The following is a 17,044-nucleotide window of genomic DNA, read 5'->3' on the forward strand; positions in this document are numbered from 1 at the left end:
CCACTCTTGGGGGGAACCCTTACTTTGAATAGCACTAGTGGTCCACCTCTACCCCAGTATCTCATGATTTCTCAGGTACCTGAAATTCAGCTTCAGAAACTATTTATTGCAAAGTGAATTCCTACTTCATTTCACTAGTCTTCCCCTCCCATTGCTGCATAACTCAAGCTGTGAGAACATTATAAAAATTGAGTCTTATTACTGTGCAGCGGCCAATAAGTACCTCATCTGGACAGTTGGGTGGACATGGCAAGCGCTTTCCTTCTTTCAATGTATTCACAAGTCTTGTGACTGTCATCTGGCCATGAGTGGGGCCTATCATTTTCAGGAACAACTATGTAAAATAAAACCAAACAAAATGTTTTACTGTGTACATATTTATACAAAAACCAAATAAAGTAGAATTGACTGGAAATTAAAGCAACAATAAAAAAGCTTTTCTCCTTAGTAAACTTAAATGAAAATTCAAAATCCTTATTAGCTCAATCTGTTTGTAATCAAGGTCTCAAACTCCAGCAACCAGTCCCTCTGCTGATCAGGGGACAACCTCAGGCTGGGAGAGTGAGGCACAAAGAAGGCCCCACAGCCCTCCAGGTGCACTCCCTGGACACCATCCCTAGGGTCAGCCAGGGAGCTCTGGGTTCCCTGAGACCAAGCCTTGAGGCACCCCCAGATTGCTGTGGAGTGACAAGCATGTTAAATGGAGACGCTTTCCATTATAATACATTGGCTGGACCCCATTTAAAGACCAAATGTGCAGAGCTGGGGGATGGACATAGTTTAGTTGGGTGCTAGATTCAAACCAAGAGATGAGAGAGACTCACGGCCATGGGACTGGAATCTGAGTCACAGTAAGTAAGCAGCTCGTGCAGGGTGACCCCAAAGGACCAGACGTCAGAGGCGATGTAGAATTTGCACTGAATTAAGCATTCTGGAGCATACCTGAGAGAAAGCAGAACACAAAACTTCACTTCCTGGGAAGGATATTCCAACAAACCAGAATAACTCTGAAAGTCACCTCTTTGGTTTTTTATAGAATTTAACACTTAAAACATCTAAGTGTGTATTATGCTGGTCACATGCACGCTGCGTGACGCACACATGACACACAGGAGGGCACCTTTTACAGGCTCTCAGTAACACTTATTTGCCCCAAATAACTTGACCAGGGCCTGCTCTTCATTGCTCCGGGTACATGCCCTTGCTGGGGAAGACAGAGCCACCTGGAGACACAGCACCAGGCCTCATTGGCTGCAGGCTCATTCTCTCCCAGCAGTGCCTGTTGTGGCGAAAGATACCCAATTCCCCAAGCAAGAAATCAAGGCGCTCCCATACCCACCTCCCTGGACCTGCTCTCATCTCCTAAACCCACTGTCACTGCCCATGGTGGGTGCAAGTCCCCATGGTCACTGACTCTGCCCCACAGTCACCGACTCCACCCCATTATTGACTCCACCCCTCCTGTCACCTACTCTGCCCATTATTGACTCCACCCCCACTGTCACCACTCCGCCCCACCATCACCGACTCCACCCCCACTGTCACGGACTCTGCCCCACTGTTACTGACTGGGCCAGGGTTTTGGAAGCAGCCATGTCCAGAGTTGGACACCATCTCTCCTCTCATTCTGTGGTGATCTTTTAAAAACAAAATCTCCATTCTTAAACCTTCCAGGGCATCCTATTGCTCTTGGGATAGTCCCAGCTGTAACTGAGCCTCCCTCACAGACTTCCCACTCCCTCTGAGCTTTTTCAGTTCCTGAGAGGCCCCTGCTCTCATCTCACTTTAGTCACAAGTGCCTCCTCTCCCCACCTCTACAAGTCCCATGAATCAGGTTTCATCAGAACACTCAGAACTTCAAAAAAAAAACCCAGGCCTCAACCCTCCAATGCTTGTCCTTCCATGAAATTGCCTGCTCCACCCACAACACTGACTGCTCAGCCCACCTGGTCACCCCCTGTCCACTGCCTGGCACAGAGCAGGGCCTTGACAGGTATCAGACTCCCAGTGGGTCCCTGCAGGAGGCACTGCAGCCTGAGCAGTGGCTGCAGTCAGCATGTGGCCTTCCCACCAGGAGACTCTGCTCTGTCCATGGCATCTGTTCAATGCCCATTGTCTCCCTGCCACTCCCTCCCCCCACACTGGGTGTGTTCAGGAGAGGAGCCAGGCTGACTCCTCCTGTTCACAGTTTGAAGAACCTGTCACAGGAATCCCTGCCTGGGAAATAGGAGTGCTGAGCTCATGCTGAGATTTCTCCCATTTCTTTGAAGATGGTGCCACAGAAAGCTCAGACATCTATGTGAGCAGCTTTCAGAGAAACAGCCTAACAGTTGTTTCTTGAAGGGAAACATTAATCAATTGAAAAATGTTCTAAATCCTCTCTAACCTTGACTCAGGCCAGAGGAATGACAGACATTAATGTTGCCCAAAGAGCCTATCAAAACTGTATCTGCCTGAGTCTAGGCTATATCAAAAACAAAACAGAACCATAAGCCCTGGGAGACCCTGGTGAGACTTAGCTGCCCGAGCAGGAGGCCCTGGTAAGATATAGCTGCTTGACCAGGAGGCCCTGGAGAAATCTAGCCACCAATACAGTTACCAGAACACGGGGCTGTCGCGGTCGTCCTTAACAGTGTAATACTCCTTATCAGTCTCAATCGCTTTGGTCAAACCAAAGTCTCCAATTTTCACTTGGTGTTCACTCTCAACAAGGACGTTTCTTGCTGCTAAGTCCCGGTGAACGTACTGCCGAGACCCCAAGTAGTCCATGCCCTGAGGGAGAGAAGCACAGGTCAGCCTCGGTGAACAGTCACTTCAAATTACATTGTGCATCTATCACTTCGCAGTAAAGGATAGAAATGTCATTTCATTCACATATCACGACAATTTTGGGTGGGTTGATTTTTATGCAGTGAAGTCCAACTTGATTCAAAGAAACACACATCAAAGGAGCCTCACTTAACAAGCCCACTGACTTTCTCAGCAGAGACTAATTTTCCATCCAAACTACGCGGAACAAGACAAACTCAGCACAATCACCAGGAACTCTCCTCCTGGGGTCTAATCACAAGTCAGTTACCAGGGCAGGTGATGTCTCACTCCTTAACAAGCTTTTTATTTTTACCTTACAAATCTGAACAGCATATTTCAGCTGTTGTCTGAGGCTTATTTTGCTCTTATTCTTTGGAAGATACTCCTTTAGACTTCCCGAAGGCAGAAATTCCATGATGAGCTTGATACCATTTCCTCCTGCTTACCAAAAAAACCCGTCAGTGTGGGGCTGCCAAACATTGGACACAGGGGACAGAAAAGGGCTCAGGACCCATGACAGGCCTCAGTAGTCCCTGCCTCACCCCTTCATCACAGGCAAGGGACTTAATCTCATAAGCACCAGGGCTCAGCAGTGGACGAGGACAGGAGAGCTTGGGTACCCGTCATGAGAACTCCCTGAGATAACGCAGTCAGGTACCCTCCAAACTACCAGGCACATGGTAATATTTAAAGATTATGAGCCACATTTCACTACCAATGTTAAAATATAGTACATGAGTGGTAAGGGGACTTGCAAATAAGATACAATCATTAGTAAATGCCACCTGTCACCCTGATTTAGACAACTGGATAAAGCAACGCCTTGGCTAGTACTGGGTCAGGGCGAGGCGGGGGGCATCAGTTTCCTAAGGCCTGAGCTTGGGTCTCTGTATGGTGACAGGCAGGACTCAGCTTGGAGAGACAATGCTGGGGCCACCGGACTGGCAGGGGTGCTGGGTGCCCTCCTTAGGAGCCCTGCAGGTGCCAAAGGGCGGGACCGTGCACATGACCACAAAGCCGAGAGTTGTGGGGCCACCAGGTAGCCTGCTGAGATGGCTCAAAGGAAGCTGAGGGCCGCCTGCTCTGGGCTGGCCCCAGGCAGCCACTAGGCCTTCCTGGCAGAGCCTGCGCTGCACAACACACCGTCCTCCGTGCAGATGCCTTTGTACTTGACGATGTTCTCGTGGTAGAGGCTCCTCAGGATCTCGATCTCCTTCTTCAGGTCAGCTATGTGGTTGCCTCCACTCTCCGGCTTCAGAGATTTAACAGCCACCTGCTCTCCAGTGCTGTCACCCTCGGGGTCGTACCTGCAGAGCTCAACCTTCCCGAAGTGGCCCTGGAGAAAGTCACAGTCAGCAAAGAGGCCCCACCAAGACTGCCAGAGGCAACTTCCAGGAAGTCTTGCTCCTCTCAGCTGTCCCCACAAAGCCAGGCACCGGCAGCACAGTCTGGCCTTGAGGGCAGGAGGCTCTCACCTGGATTCTACCCACTGCTGCAGCCCCTACTCTTGCCTCACAGCCGTCCCTTCTATTCCAGCAGGTGACTGGCGCACTAACTCCCCCGTCCCAGTACCCACGAACTGTGAGCCGCGGGACATGAAGGCTCGTTCTGGGTCTGCAGGACATGACAGTGACACATTCTCCGACCACCCTGGGCCCTGTCATAGGACAGGCCCCAGAGGCAGCCATAGGGAGACCCTGCAGAGCACATGGGCTCGAGTCCAGCCAGGCCACCATGAGTGATGCTGGCCAACCATGCCGCCAAATCTTCTGAGCTTATACACAGCACCAAAAAAAAATACTCAGGGGACCCACCAGGAACTAGGGACACTGCCCTCAGGCTGACACTGCCCTCATGCAGCAGACACTTGAGATGTGACACAGTCTGTTTAAATGAACTAGAGTCTGTATAACAGGCTCTAGCCGCATTAATTGCCTAGAAACTCCCACTTAGGGACCAGGAAAAAGCAAACACTGCCCAGTCTAAGAGCCTTGCAGGGTACATGTGCCCAGAAAAGTAAGAGGCAGGGTGTTTTTAACCATAACTACCACTTTCAGACCCACCCCATATCCCTCTTCCCCATGAGAAAAATCAAGTCTCTCCAGGGAACGGGCAGTGTCCTAAATGCACCCATAATCACATGTGCAGGCAAAGGGATGCTGTCTGCCCCTGCACGCGTATTGCTGGAAAAGGCACTATCCTTGTGATACAAGTGGTAAGGTGCTTTCTCTCATACACCCTGACCCACAATGCAGGAGAGTGGAGACAGCTGCCAAGCAGAGGAACCACGGAGGCATAAGGAGCACTGGGTGCGAGTGGGGACGGCTGGGCAAGTATGGACAGGTGCCAGGCAGAGAGGCACAACACAGGCACAAGGGGCATCAGGGACAACTTGCCTCTCCCAAGTCCCGGATCCTCTTTAGGAAGCGCTTTTCAAAGTGCGTGGGGTCCACTTCAGTTGCTGGCGTTTTTTCTGAGACGATGTCTGGATCTAACAGAACAGGGAGGCAAAAGATGAGGAATGAAGAACTCAATGGTGGCAGGGATGACCCCTCACATCAGCCCATGCAGCCCCAGCAGAGCACCCCAGTGCTCACTCTGCTCCTCCAGCCTGTTGATGTCCCTCATGATGGCTCGGAAGAAGGGCCTCTGGTTGGGGTCGTAGTTCATGCAGCGGGTCATGAGGTCAGCCAGCTCCTTACATGAGGGTGTTACCGGCCGGCACCGGCTTTCATAGAACCTCTCTTTCTGGAAGGAGAAGGGCCACGTGGTAAAGACCAGGGGAGGCACAAACTCCACCCAGCAGGAGGAGCCCACTCTCTGGACTCCAAGGTCTCCACCCAAAGGCAGCTTCCTCACATGCGTCCTGCGCCCTGCTCTGAAACAGCCTAGAGTCAGGGCAGAGGGGTAGCACACCCCTAGCCCTCTGGACACAACTTGGCAATGTGTATGAATCTCTCCAGATTCTTCAAATCCTCTGATTCATTAATTCCAATTACTGAATAATTCAGAAATAAATCAGAAATGAAAAAAGACACAGGTACAAAAGTATTCCCTGTAAAAATTTGAAACAACTTTAGTATCAAATATGAAAGTCAAGTTTGGGAGGCCTAGGCAAGACAATTACTTAGGCCCAAGAGTTTGAGGTTGCTGTAACGCCATAGCACTCTACCAAGGGCGACATAGTGAAACTCTGTCTCAAATAAAAAAAAAAGAAAGAAAAAGAGACGGTGCCTGTGGCTCAGAGGAGTAGGGCGCTGGTCCCATAAGCTGGAGGGATATGGCCCAGCCCTAGCCAAAAACTGCAAAAAAAAAAAAAAAGAAAGAAAAAGAAATGAGTCAAGCAAATTAAGAATTAAACAAAACAACTGACTCTTACATTAAATTTATAAAAACTGTGAAACATTTAATTTCCAAGGAAAGTAATGACAACATTAAACTTTAAAATTCAGAGTACGTACAACCTCTATCACGGATGTGATTCCGTCTTCTTAAAAAAGAGACACAAACAGACAATATACTAAAGTGTTGACAGTGATCGGGGCTGATACAAATAAAGTGGGTTGCTATTTTCCTACAGTTTTTAATTTTCCAGATTTTCTTCAATTGTTAATCAGTTTAAAATTCAGGAACAAACAGCTGACGCCACTTTAAAAGAGTAAATGACATCACCATGCTCCAGATGTGACTTCATGGGCCCCAAGGGGGAGCAAGCCCCAGAGGATGGGGAAGGACTGGAATGAAGCTGACCCTGGCCCTGCCCCTGCCCCTGAGTGTCCTCTGCACACACAGTGCTCACAGATAGTGTGGCTGGCAGGAAGCCCACCTAACCCTAGGGGACATGGAAGGAGAGAGGGACCCTGTTTTATTAAGGACACAGCCCTCCCTATGTGCCGCCCTGCCCCAGGCATGCAGCAGGTGCGCAGCAAATCTAGCTGACAACAAAGGTGCGCTGTTTTGTTTCCAAGGAAGTTAAAAATAAAATGAGTGTCCAAAAGCCTAGGCCAAAAATTCTAAAAAGCAGCTTCACAGATCTGAGGGCTCTGATGGCTGTCCTGTGGGTTTCAGCCCAAACCCTCTCTACAGTCCTGCACCATCTTTAACTGGCAAGTCTTCAAGGCTGGACCTGTTTGGTGCCCCCTGCACATACACTGTCCATGCTGGGCACCTCTGCAGCCCTGATGCTGGTCTCCCTCCTCAGCCTCCCCAGCCTGTCCAGAGCACCCTCTGCGTCCAGGTGCGCATTCTGCAGCTTGGACCCCCTCCCTACCCCCAAACCCCTAACAGGTAGACTCCATGGCCTGGGACTTGGGGCCTTCAACATTTGACCCCCAAATGGCCCCCTGTTACCATGACCCCTCTACACCTCAACACTGGACGTAAGCTAAGCCTCTCCCTCTTCCCAGAGGAGACCGAGTGTCTTCTTCCCTTGGACTCTGACAGTGTCCCCAGCTGAGAGCAGTGCCACCCCACACAGATCACAACTCAGAGACCACTGGCAGGGTTGGGGCTGTACTGTTACTTTTACTGCTTTATCCTTCCAGACCTCGAGTCCCCACATACTCCACAGTGTATTTCTAGAGAGGGGCCCGCCTGTTCTGTGCTCTCCCTGAGCAGCCAGGTGAGTGTCAGAGCCTGAAGCTCAGCCGCCTGGTCTATAAGGTGAGGACGACCTGGCCTGCCTGCTGCACAGCCCCGCAGAGCAGCACACCCAGGCGTCATCTGGGCAACCTGAGGTCCCTGGGAAGGGCAAGGCCTGTGTCTACCCTGCACGCACCCAGCTGTCACCCAGGACCTGCCTGGCACACGGCAGGGACTGTGGCACTGAGGCACTGTGAGGACTCTGCTGAGTGACAGATGCTGGAGTCTTAGACACAGAATAAAGACTATGGTGACGTGCACTGCGCAGGTATTGTCTGCCCATCACCCTGTGTGCATTTGGTCTTTACAACCCCAGAAAGCAGTTTGTATACCACAGTGGAGCTGAGGCTTGGGGGAGGTAAGCTGCACTTGTGAGGGCACAAAGCCGCTGAGCCTGGAAGAGACGCAAACTTGTGCCCACCTCTCCCCAACACGGAGGCTTCCCGCTAGCCTCCAGGGGTCCCTGGGCATCCGAGCACCCCCTCCACAACCCCTCACCTCGATCAGCGTCTTGTCTTTCAGGGGGATCTCGCCATTGTAGCAGATCTCCCAGAGCGTGGTGCCGAAGCTCCACTTGTCAGCAGCCACACTCAGGTTCTTGGGGTCTTCGACACACTCAGGAGCAATCCAGGGGATGCGTTCTATGCACTCTGGGGGGGACAACAGACCTTTAGGCCAGCTTCTGGGGCCTTCTGGGGAGCAAACTACTGTTGCTGGTGCGAAGCCAGCTCAGCTAGCGCATGGAATGCAGACCCCATCACATGAGCTCTGGTCATCAGCCTGGTCAGGTGGGTCCCTTTGTCACAAACTCCCCAGAGGGCCATGTGCAACCTCTGAAACCCTGATCTTAGCACAGCACCCAGGCTGGGCCAGCACCCCAGGCAGGAGGGTGTGACCCCAGGGTCACTTGAACAAAGGATGCTGGTTCCTGAGCAGGCCTTCAAGGCCAGCCCCGACCTTGCCGGTCTCCTCACGTTCTTCCTAGGGGAGGCACATGCAGCTGGTGCTTCCAGAGATGAGGCTGGGTCACTTGCCACAGCCTCACCTCACTGTGAGGCCCAGATGAATCCCATGGTCTCCTACATCATCTGCTACCCAGCCAGATGATGTTCCTCCTCTCTGAATCCCCACTGGCACCTCTCTCTGCTTGTCTTAGAGCCACCTGGCCCTGGTGAGGACAGAGCCCCTGTCTGCTGGGTGACAGGAACATGACAGATGGCAGATAGATCTGGGGAGCTTCCCACCCCCTCAAGGGCCTGCACCACAAGGCCTCATGTGTAAGGCCTGTATTAGGAGTCAACAGACTCCTCTGTTGACTACGATGATCAAAACTCAACAAGCTGGGAGGGCAGGAACTCAATGCTGAAGATGCTGGAGGTGACGAGGGCCCCGGCACCAGGCCCAGGTATGCTGGTGGCCTATGGAGCTGAGAGGCAGCACAGGCCTCAGCATCACAGCTCTCAGGTCTGCCCTCTCCTTTGAAGCCTACAACTCTCCATCACCTGATTTACAAAGGCCACAAGAGATGCAGCAGGGGCTCTGCTGAAGGGAGAGGCATCTCCCAGCCAGCTCCCTACAATGACAGTCTCTCGAGGAATGCAAGGGGCACCCAGGAGGCCCAGCTCCTCCAATACCCTCCATTCTGCTGCCCCCCTGGACCACAGCTCCTTCACTGCAGGGACTAGACAGGCCCTGTTTAGCTGTCCCTGCTTCGGGGGACAGTGACATCCTCCCTAGCCACATCCCTCCTGGCACATGGCAAAATCACCAAGCTCTGGCCTGCTAGCTGCAGGCTCTAAGGAACCCCCCCAAATCCCCATTCTCCGGCCCATTCTCCCTGGGCCTGAGGAGTAGCAGGGACACACCTTGCCTGGTCAGCACAGTGATCGGGATGCCTGGGTCGCTGAGCTTGATGAAGGGGCCGTACTCACTGTCGACACCCTCACGGGCCAGGAGGAGGTTCTTGGTGCACACATTCCCATGGACCAGGTCTTTGTCCTCCTGCAAAGTGTACAGGAGAGGTCAATGGGTCTGCCCTCTGCCCCCTTCCCACACTTCATGTCCAGCCCGATCCTTCGATCATCCCTCCCTCCACCCGCTGCAGCCACCAGGCAGAGTGGCCTCCACCTATGTGCAGGTTGGCATGTTGCACACAGTCCCTGGCTCCAGTCCAGAGTCAGCAAGACAGGGACAGTGGTGAATGCATCTCTGGGGCTTCATGGGGACTGAGTGGTTAGACCTGTGGCCTACATGGACAGTTATCCATGGCAAACACATGGCACATGATTACCACTGTGGCCACAGAAGTCTTGTTAGCTCATTCAGGGTGGAAGGCTATTTGCACACTTCCCACATGTGCAGCTGAGATGTCAGCCCTGTGGGTGCCAACATTCCCCCCCAAACAGGATTCACATATGAGCTCATAGATGGGCCCCAAACAGCGGGTTGCACTCAGCACCAGGTCCCCATGCAAAGCCGCTGAGCCCTGGCCCACAGCAGCCACAGACAGCCCTCCCCTGTTGGTCAGCTACCCTTCCCGCCACCTCGCTAGGCTGCCGCAGATAGCAAGACACTTTTACCAGGTAGCTCAGGGCGCTGGCCAGCTGCTTGGCGACTTTGAATTTCCACGGTGTGGTGAGGACATCGCTCTTCCGGTGCATGAAGAGGTCTAAAGGCCCCCCTTCCACAAACTCTTCCACCATGATGTCTACAGGCACAGAAGTGAACAGTCTAGAGCCTGCTGTCTACCTGGGGCAGCACCCCCATCCCTTACACAAGCACACTTCCAAGTCCACATGCCTGGAAGGTCCAGGCAGCAGAGAGCTCCAGAGGTGGGCGAGCAGGGCCACCCCAAGCTCGTCAGCTTCCAACCTGGGTGGCAGCAAGCAAACGATGCCTGTCTAAGTCCTAGTTCCCTCATATGGAAATAAGACAGCAGCACCTGCCCACCCAGGGGTCAGGGAGGGCTCGCTGCTGCCACACTCACACTGCAAAGCCTCCCATGCACCGGACCCACACGTGAGCACATGGAGTAGCCCACCTCACACACGCCTTCAAAATTTATGTCAGGAATTGAGAGGCTAGGGTCACCATCTCTGTTGGCTACAGCTACAGCCAAGTGGCAGGTGGGACAGCAACGGTAAAGAGACCCTGTGGGTGGGGACTGCAGGCCTGCAGGGCCCCAACCCAGCACGCTCCATGTTCACCTGCCACTTGCCGCCACCCAGGCTTCTCCTCCCACCCTCCCCTTGGCCTCACAGGTCTACACAGTATGGGGCCAGAGGTAGCAAGAGGGGGAGGTTAAGTCAGTGAGTGAAAACAAATGGCTTTTATCCCGCTCGGCAGCTCAATTTCCTCAGTTGCAAAAAGAAAGGCAAGAAGCCCCAGATGCAGGTGGCAGGAGCCCCACCATCATCACGGCGGCCACATTCCCCCTGGGCCACCACCTTCCAGGAGGACACACTCACTCTCCACATCCCGGACACAGACGCCGTAGAGGTACACGATGTGTTTGTGGGAGACCTGTCTCATCATGCTGGCCGCCTCAAAGAAGGCCTGAAGGACGACAGCAGAACACGGGGTCAGCCAGTAGGTCTGGAGAGCTTAGCACTGTCCCCAGCCTGGCCCTGAACATCTCTCTCTCCGCAGCAGCTGTCCAGACACATTGCCAAGCCCTCACCTCTGGACCAAACCGGCCAGGATGTGGATATTCAAGAAAACCCAATGGGACACAGAGCAGGGCTGATGGGTAAGCTGGCTGATAACTTCCCACTGGACCCCCACGTCAGCTCCTTCTCCCTTCGAGCTCCAGGAAATAACAATGCCTAGCGCCTACTGGAAAGGGGAAACCAAGGCAAAGCCCTCGGCTCAGACATGGCTTGATAGCCCTCAGCTGTTTGTGGGGTCCAGGCCATGCCACTTTACTCTGCTGGGCTTCAACCTTCCAGACTGCATAGCAAAAGCTGAGACTGTGTCAGAGCATTGGGGCCACTGCCAGAATTCTGAGTCTGTGGCCCCCACAAGTGTCAGGACACGGGAGCAGGAATAGGAGGAAGGGGACGGGACAAAGGTGACAGTTGCTCAGCCCGCCTTATCTACACTTCTCCTTCCCACTTCTACATGCAGGGTCTAAGAGCACATGTGAAGACAGGAATTCCACTGAAGGGCATGTGCGAAAACCACTAGGACAAAACACAGCCAAAGGTTCTCCCCAACCTGCTGTTCTCCATGGGCTCCAGAAACAGGGGTGCAGGAAGAGAGAGGCTGCGAAAAAGACACTTGCCAAAGAAATGTCCCTGTGGCTGGGGTCCAGGACTTTGAGGATCACTTTTATTCTCTTCTCTTCAGAAGTCCCTTCATCATCTTTGTAGTCCATCAAGGTCCCAGAGTAGATGTGTGTCCTTGTGCCTCTCCCGAGGTGCTCACCCTGCGGGAGGAAGCAGAGGGTGGGTGATTCTCTCTGCGGCCATGATGCTGGCAGGAGTCTGGGATGGAGTTTGCAGCAGGCACAAGATGGGGTGAAGGCTAAAGAGCCCCACAGCCCACAACCTTCAGTGCCCCTCAGGCCTCCAGAACAGACAGCAGCTCCATGAGCAGACACAGGTTGTTGTTTCTGGGCCCCACATGTCTCCTTGCTTTTTACCTCCAGGAGCAGGCTGTGATCAAAACACAGCCCTGATACTGCAGACAGAGCCAGCCTGCTGCTCGGCCCAGCCTCTTGGCTCAACCAGGCCTCCAAGTAGACTCCAGCCCCAGCATGCCCCCACAGGCTGGGCTGCAGTTGACAGGTCCTGCCCAATTCCCTGGTGCCATTTAACTCCCTGATGTCCCCTCCCTGTGCTGATCTGTCCATGTTCTGGTGGCAACAACATCTGCATTGCAGGGCTGTTGTGAGACTCAATCCAGGCATAAAGGCCCCGGGTGGGACTCAGGCACGTGGTGGGCAGGAACCCACCCACTGGGCAAGTGTCCTGTGGGCAGCCCCTGAATCAGGTGCCCATTTCTCATAGCAGAACTGTGTGCCTCCACCTGTACCCCCCAGACACACCAAGCCCTAACATGAGGGAAGTGGCTCCCTGCATCCACCTGTAACCTCAAGGAGCAGAGGTGAGGTAAGGACAGAGGCTGCAGTGACATGCCCTCAGCTCCCACGGTGAGAGGATGTCAACAATCAATGGGGGACAGGAGGACTGACTGCACAGCCCTGGGCACGCAGTGACTTGCCTCTAAGGACCCTTCCAACTTAAGCTTCAACAGTTCTGATTTTAAAGTTCTGAATACTTGGTGATCAAAACATGAGCCATGAAACTCAGGCACTGTGAAACTTGACATGAGCCCCAGAGTTTGCAAACATAAGGTCTACTATTCTACTATTCTAGAGATCTGTAAGTTCAGAAAAAGAACTGCAGCCTACACCTAGGGGACAGCCCTGTGCAACAGGGACACATACTGTTAATTCCATATATTAATTTGCACAGATGCCACCACTTGTCACCTGTCAGAGCAGGGTGGTGAGATGTGCACCCTGCCTCCTAGACGCTGGCAAGGCTCCTGCCTGACTATTCATTGAAGCCACGACGACCATGGTATGACTCATCAAGGTCGTGGAACTGGTCGGGCATGGTGGCTCACGCCTGTAGTCCCAGCGCTGTGGGAAGCCGAGGCAGGTGAACTCAGAGGTTCGAGACCAGTATGATTGCCTGAGCGCAGAGGTTCAAGACCAGTATGAGCAGTAGTGAGCCAGAGTTAAGACCCCCCCTCACCCCCCCGTCTCTGGGCGGCGCCTGTGGCTCAGTGAGTAGGGCGTCAGCCCCATATACAGAGGGTGGTGGGTTCAAACCCAGCCCCAGCCAAACTGCAACAAAAAAATAACTGGGCGTTGTGGCGGGCGCCTGTAGTCCCAGCTGCTCGGGAAGCTGAGGCAAGAGAATCGAGTAAACCCAGGAGCTGGAGGTTGCTGTGAGCCGTGTGACGCCACAGCACTCTACCAAGGGCAGTAAAGTGAGACTCTGTCTCTACAGAAAAAAAAAAAAAAAAGACCCCATCTCTACTAACATCAAAAACGGCAGGACAGAGCGTCGCCAGAGGAAGAAGAAAATGAACAAAAAAAAAGAGTACTTCAAACGAAGAAGAATAAACAAGCAAGCTGAAATTAAAAATTAAGAAAAAAAAGTCATGGAATCTATGCTCCCAGGAGACCCCATAAAACCATGTGCTTTCAGGCACTGCCTGTCATTAGAGGGTTACTTATTCCACTGGCCAGGTCACAGAACCACAGCCATCTGTGAAGGCCTGTGACCCCTCCAGTCCCCTGCTGCCCAGGAGCAGCCCTGTCCTCACAGGACCAGGTCCACACGCCCTTCCCCACATGGGGCTTGTCTCTCGAAGATGTAACTGCCTTCTTAGGAGGGAAGAGCCTCTGCCACTGCCGTGAGCCCACAAGGCAGTGATCATGCCTGGCATAGTAAACTCTGCCTGTTGCCGGGGTGGTGGAGTATGTATAACATGGAGGCCCTGAGCACCAAGCCAGGCTCTCAACCGAAGGGAGGCTGCAGTCCTGTGGTGCTGGTGACATTTGGATCAGGACACAGAGGAACAGAGGGGGCCTCTGGTGCAGAAACTTGTCACCGTGGCAGACAGGCAGCTGTTGCCATGGACTGCCATCCTCAAGCCCCACCCAACAATGCCAAAGGCTCCCTTAGAAAAGGCAAACAACCAGTGCAGGCCTGAAACCCACCCACTGTGTCACTGCAGTGGCCTGTGAGCGCCCTCCAGCCTCAGGGGCGTAACTTCTCCCAGGTGGTGAGTGGCCCCACGCAGACCCCACCCTGTGTCACTGCAGTGGCCCGTGAGTGCCCTCCAGCCTCGGGGGCATAACTTCTCTCGGGTAGTGATGGCCCCATGCAGACCCCACCCACTGTGTCCCTGCAGTGGCCCGTGAGTGCCCTCCAGCCTCAGAGGCATAACTTCTCCCAGGTAGTGAGTGGCCCTGTGTAGACCCCACCCTGGGTCACTGCAGTGGCCCATGAGTGTCCTCCAGCCTCGGGGGCATAACTTCTTCCAGGTAGTGAGTGGCCCTGCGTAGACCCCACCCTGGGTCACTGCAGTGGCCCATGAGTGCCCTCCAGCCTCGGGGGCATAACTTCTCCCAGGTAGTGAGTAGCCCCGCACAGACCCCACCCTGTGTCACTGCAGTGGCCCATGAGTGCCTTCCAGCCTCGGGGGCATAATTTCTCCCAGGTAGTGGGTGGCAGACCCCACCCTGGGTCACTGCAGTGAACCATGAGTGTCCTCCAGCCTCAGGGGCATAACTTCTCCCAGGTGGTGAGTGGTTCTGCGCAGACCCCACCCTGTGTGACACAACCCCCATGGCTCTGTGTCAGGGGTGGGTAGGGCACAGGGCAGACATGGAATCTGCTCTGGGCCTCACCTTGACACCCAGCACAGACATGAGGGACTCTGGGCTGGGAGGCTGTTAGAGCCTCTGTGGGGTGTCTGCTTCTCAAGGGGGTTTCTCCTCCACCTGCCCCTCATGCTGGTCTGTGCTTCCTGAGTTCTGCTCCTTCTGGAAGTGTCATCAGAAAGAGCAGGACTGAACTCTGGACGAGCTCGTCACATAGCACAAGCAGGCACCAAGGACATCAGCCAAGCCTGGGAGACTTGCTGCCCTGCCAACAGCCCTCGTGGCAGGCCAGAGCCCCATAGGGACGGCTGATCTGCTTCCTATAGAAAGCACCTCTGAGGAGGGCAGTGGCTGGGTGGGGCAGCGGCCAGGCAGGACACAGGCTGGGCAGGACACAGGCTGGGTAGGACACAGGCTGGGCAGGGCACAGGCTGGGCAGGGCACAGACTGGGCAGGGCACAGGCACTGCCAAAGCGAAGTCACCTGCTCCTCTTCCCCAGGGTTTCCCAAATGCAGACTCCCTGCCCCTGTCCCCAGGCTGCCCCACAGTGGGGGAGGCCCTTGCTGCCCTGAGACCGCCAGCAGTGACTCACTTGTATAATATCTTTCTTGAGGATCCGGTCAAAACTCAGCTGGCTCATGGGGTAGACGGGCTGCCACTCCTGGGCCTTCTTCGTGGCCACCAGCAGGTTAGAGATTTCTGTGGGGAAGTGGGCAGGTGAGCACAGCAACAGAATCTAGGGTCCCCCCAGCATCCACTGGGCTGTTGGTAGTTTCAGTTCCCTGACAAACACTTCCTAAGAAATGTGGATCCCGCCTCCAGGAACACACGGGCTGGTGACAGACCCCAAACTAGCAAGTCATCAGCCAACCGAATGGCCAGCTCCATGCCTCTAAGGACAGGCCCAGTGCTCAAGGGCAGCATGGTGGGAGAGACCTGGTCAGAGAGGGTAGGGGATAGTCCCTCAGGAAGCAGAGACCTTAAAATCTAAGAATGGAAATGTGAGGAGGTCGGAGGCCACATCCACCACACTTTCTGCTCTGCTGCCATAGCCTGGCACATCGCAGACCCGAGTGAGGTCTGTTTAACTTATGAGTGACTCGCCTACAGGATTGGGGGGGGGGGGGCGTAGCACTGAGGCCGGAACCTGACATCAGTCATGGGGGTGGGAGGTAGACATACACAGGTTCTGAGCCAGAGGTGCAGGACAGGTGACCCAGAAGAGGTCCTGTCTTGACTACCTGGGGCCTGCAGTGCCCGAACCCGAGGAGAAGCCCACAAGTGGTCACTAGATGCCAAGCTGAGTGGGCCATGCCCTGGTCCTAGGGGCTCAAACAGCCAACCCAAGGCATCACAGAAGTGTCAGGATAGTAGGGCTGGCGGAGGGGCCACCTAGGAATTCACGGTCCACAGAGATCACCTCTCCCACTACAGAGCCGCTGCAAGTTACTACGGGAAAAGAGGACCTCCCAGGTTCGGGCAGCCACGAAAGCATTCTGAGACTTCCTCGTGCATATCACTCTTTTTTAATAAAGTGGGAACAACAGGGAAATAGTAGCAAGAGATGCTTTTCCCTTCCCTCTCTCTCCTACTCAAGAAGAGAGGAATGAGTGAGGGACAGTCTAACTACTCAACCTTGACTCCAGCAGGGGGAGGTTCCAAAAAGTCTGTAAGGACAGCCAGGCACAACCACAGAGGCTGCCGGCATGCAGCACTGGGAGCACCGCCGAATGCAAGGCCCTGAGGAGGGCCAGGGGGACAGTGCCCCGGTCCCCACTGACCATGTTCGTGGTGGGGCTGCCTTTTCCTTTCTGCTTTTTCTCAAGCTCAGATGCATTGATTGCACCCTTTGTCTAGCATCACACACATTCGCTCCTCACCCTCGGAGACCCCATGGAAGACAGTCTTTCTATCCCCCTGTTCCACCACCTCCATCTGCCACCACCTCCTCCTTCCTCTGGTTGCTCTGCCCTCCACTCACCCGAGGAAAGTGAAGTGTCTGCAGAGAAAGGTTATGTGGTGGCCTTTAAGGTTCTAACTTGCTCTGAGGTCTCATGGCCAAGTAGCCAATGTGTTTTTACTTTTGTAGAAAATCTTCAAGCATAAACACGAGGGCTGTGGTTACTAAGGCCGGAAGGAGCCCTCCTGACCACCAGGCCCAGGGATGAGCCTCTCTCTGAGACCAAAAG

At 54.0% G+C, this 17,044-nt stretch overlaps 1 protein-coding gene across 1 annotated transcript in view; it reads right to left on the bottom strand.

Annotated features, from left to right (window-relative positions):
- The window catches only part of JAK1 (Janus kinase 1), a 117,536-nt gene that overhangs the window by 1,901 nt on the left and 98,591 nt on the right, over window positions 1-17,044 (bottom strand). Inside the window, exons 12-24 of the mRNA XM_053590426.1 lie at window positions 15,448-15,554; window positions 11,735-11,878; window positions 10,920-11,007; window positions 10,032-10,159; window positions 9,318-9,453; window positions 7,951-8,102; window positions 5,409-5,559; window positions 5,208-5,302; window positions 3,955-4,147; window positions 3,125-3,249; window positions 2,600-2,772; window positions 825-942; window positions 224-334 (exon numbers count right to left, since the gene is read on the bottom strand). Coding sequence (XP_053446401.1) covers window positions 224-334; window positions 825-942; window positions 2,600-2,772; window positions 3,125-3,249; window positions 3,955-4,147; window positions 5,208-5,302; window positions 5,409-5,559; window positions 7,951-8,102; window positions 9,318-9,453; window positions 10,032-10,159; window positions 10,920-11,007; window positions 11,735-11,878; window positions 15,448-15,554 — 1,721 coding nt within the window. The remainder of the gene's footprint in view (window positions 1-223; window positions 335-824; window positions 943-2,599; window positions 2,773-3,124; window positions 3,250-3,954; window positions 4,148-5,207; window positions 5,303-5,408; window positions 5,560-7,950; window positions 8,103-9,317; window positions 9,454-10,031; window positions 10,160-10,919; window positions 11,008-11,734; window positions 11,879-15,447; window positions 15,555-17,044) is intronic.

This window comes from Nycticebus coucang, chromosome 5, assembly GCF_027406575.1.
Source record: "Nycticebus coucang isolate mNycCou1 chromosome 5, mNycCou1.pri, whole genome shotgun sequence".
NCBI lineage: Eukaryota > Metazoa > Chordata > Mammalia > Primates > Lorisidae > Nycticebus > Nycticebus coucang.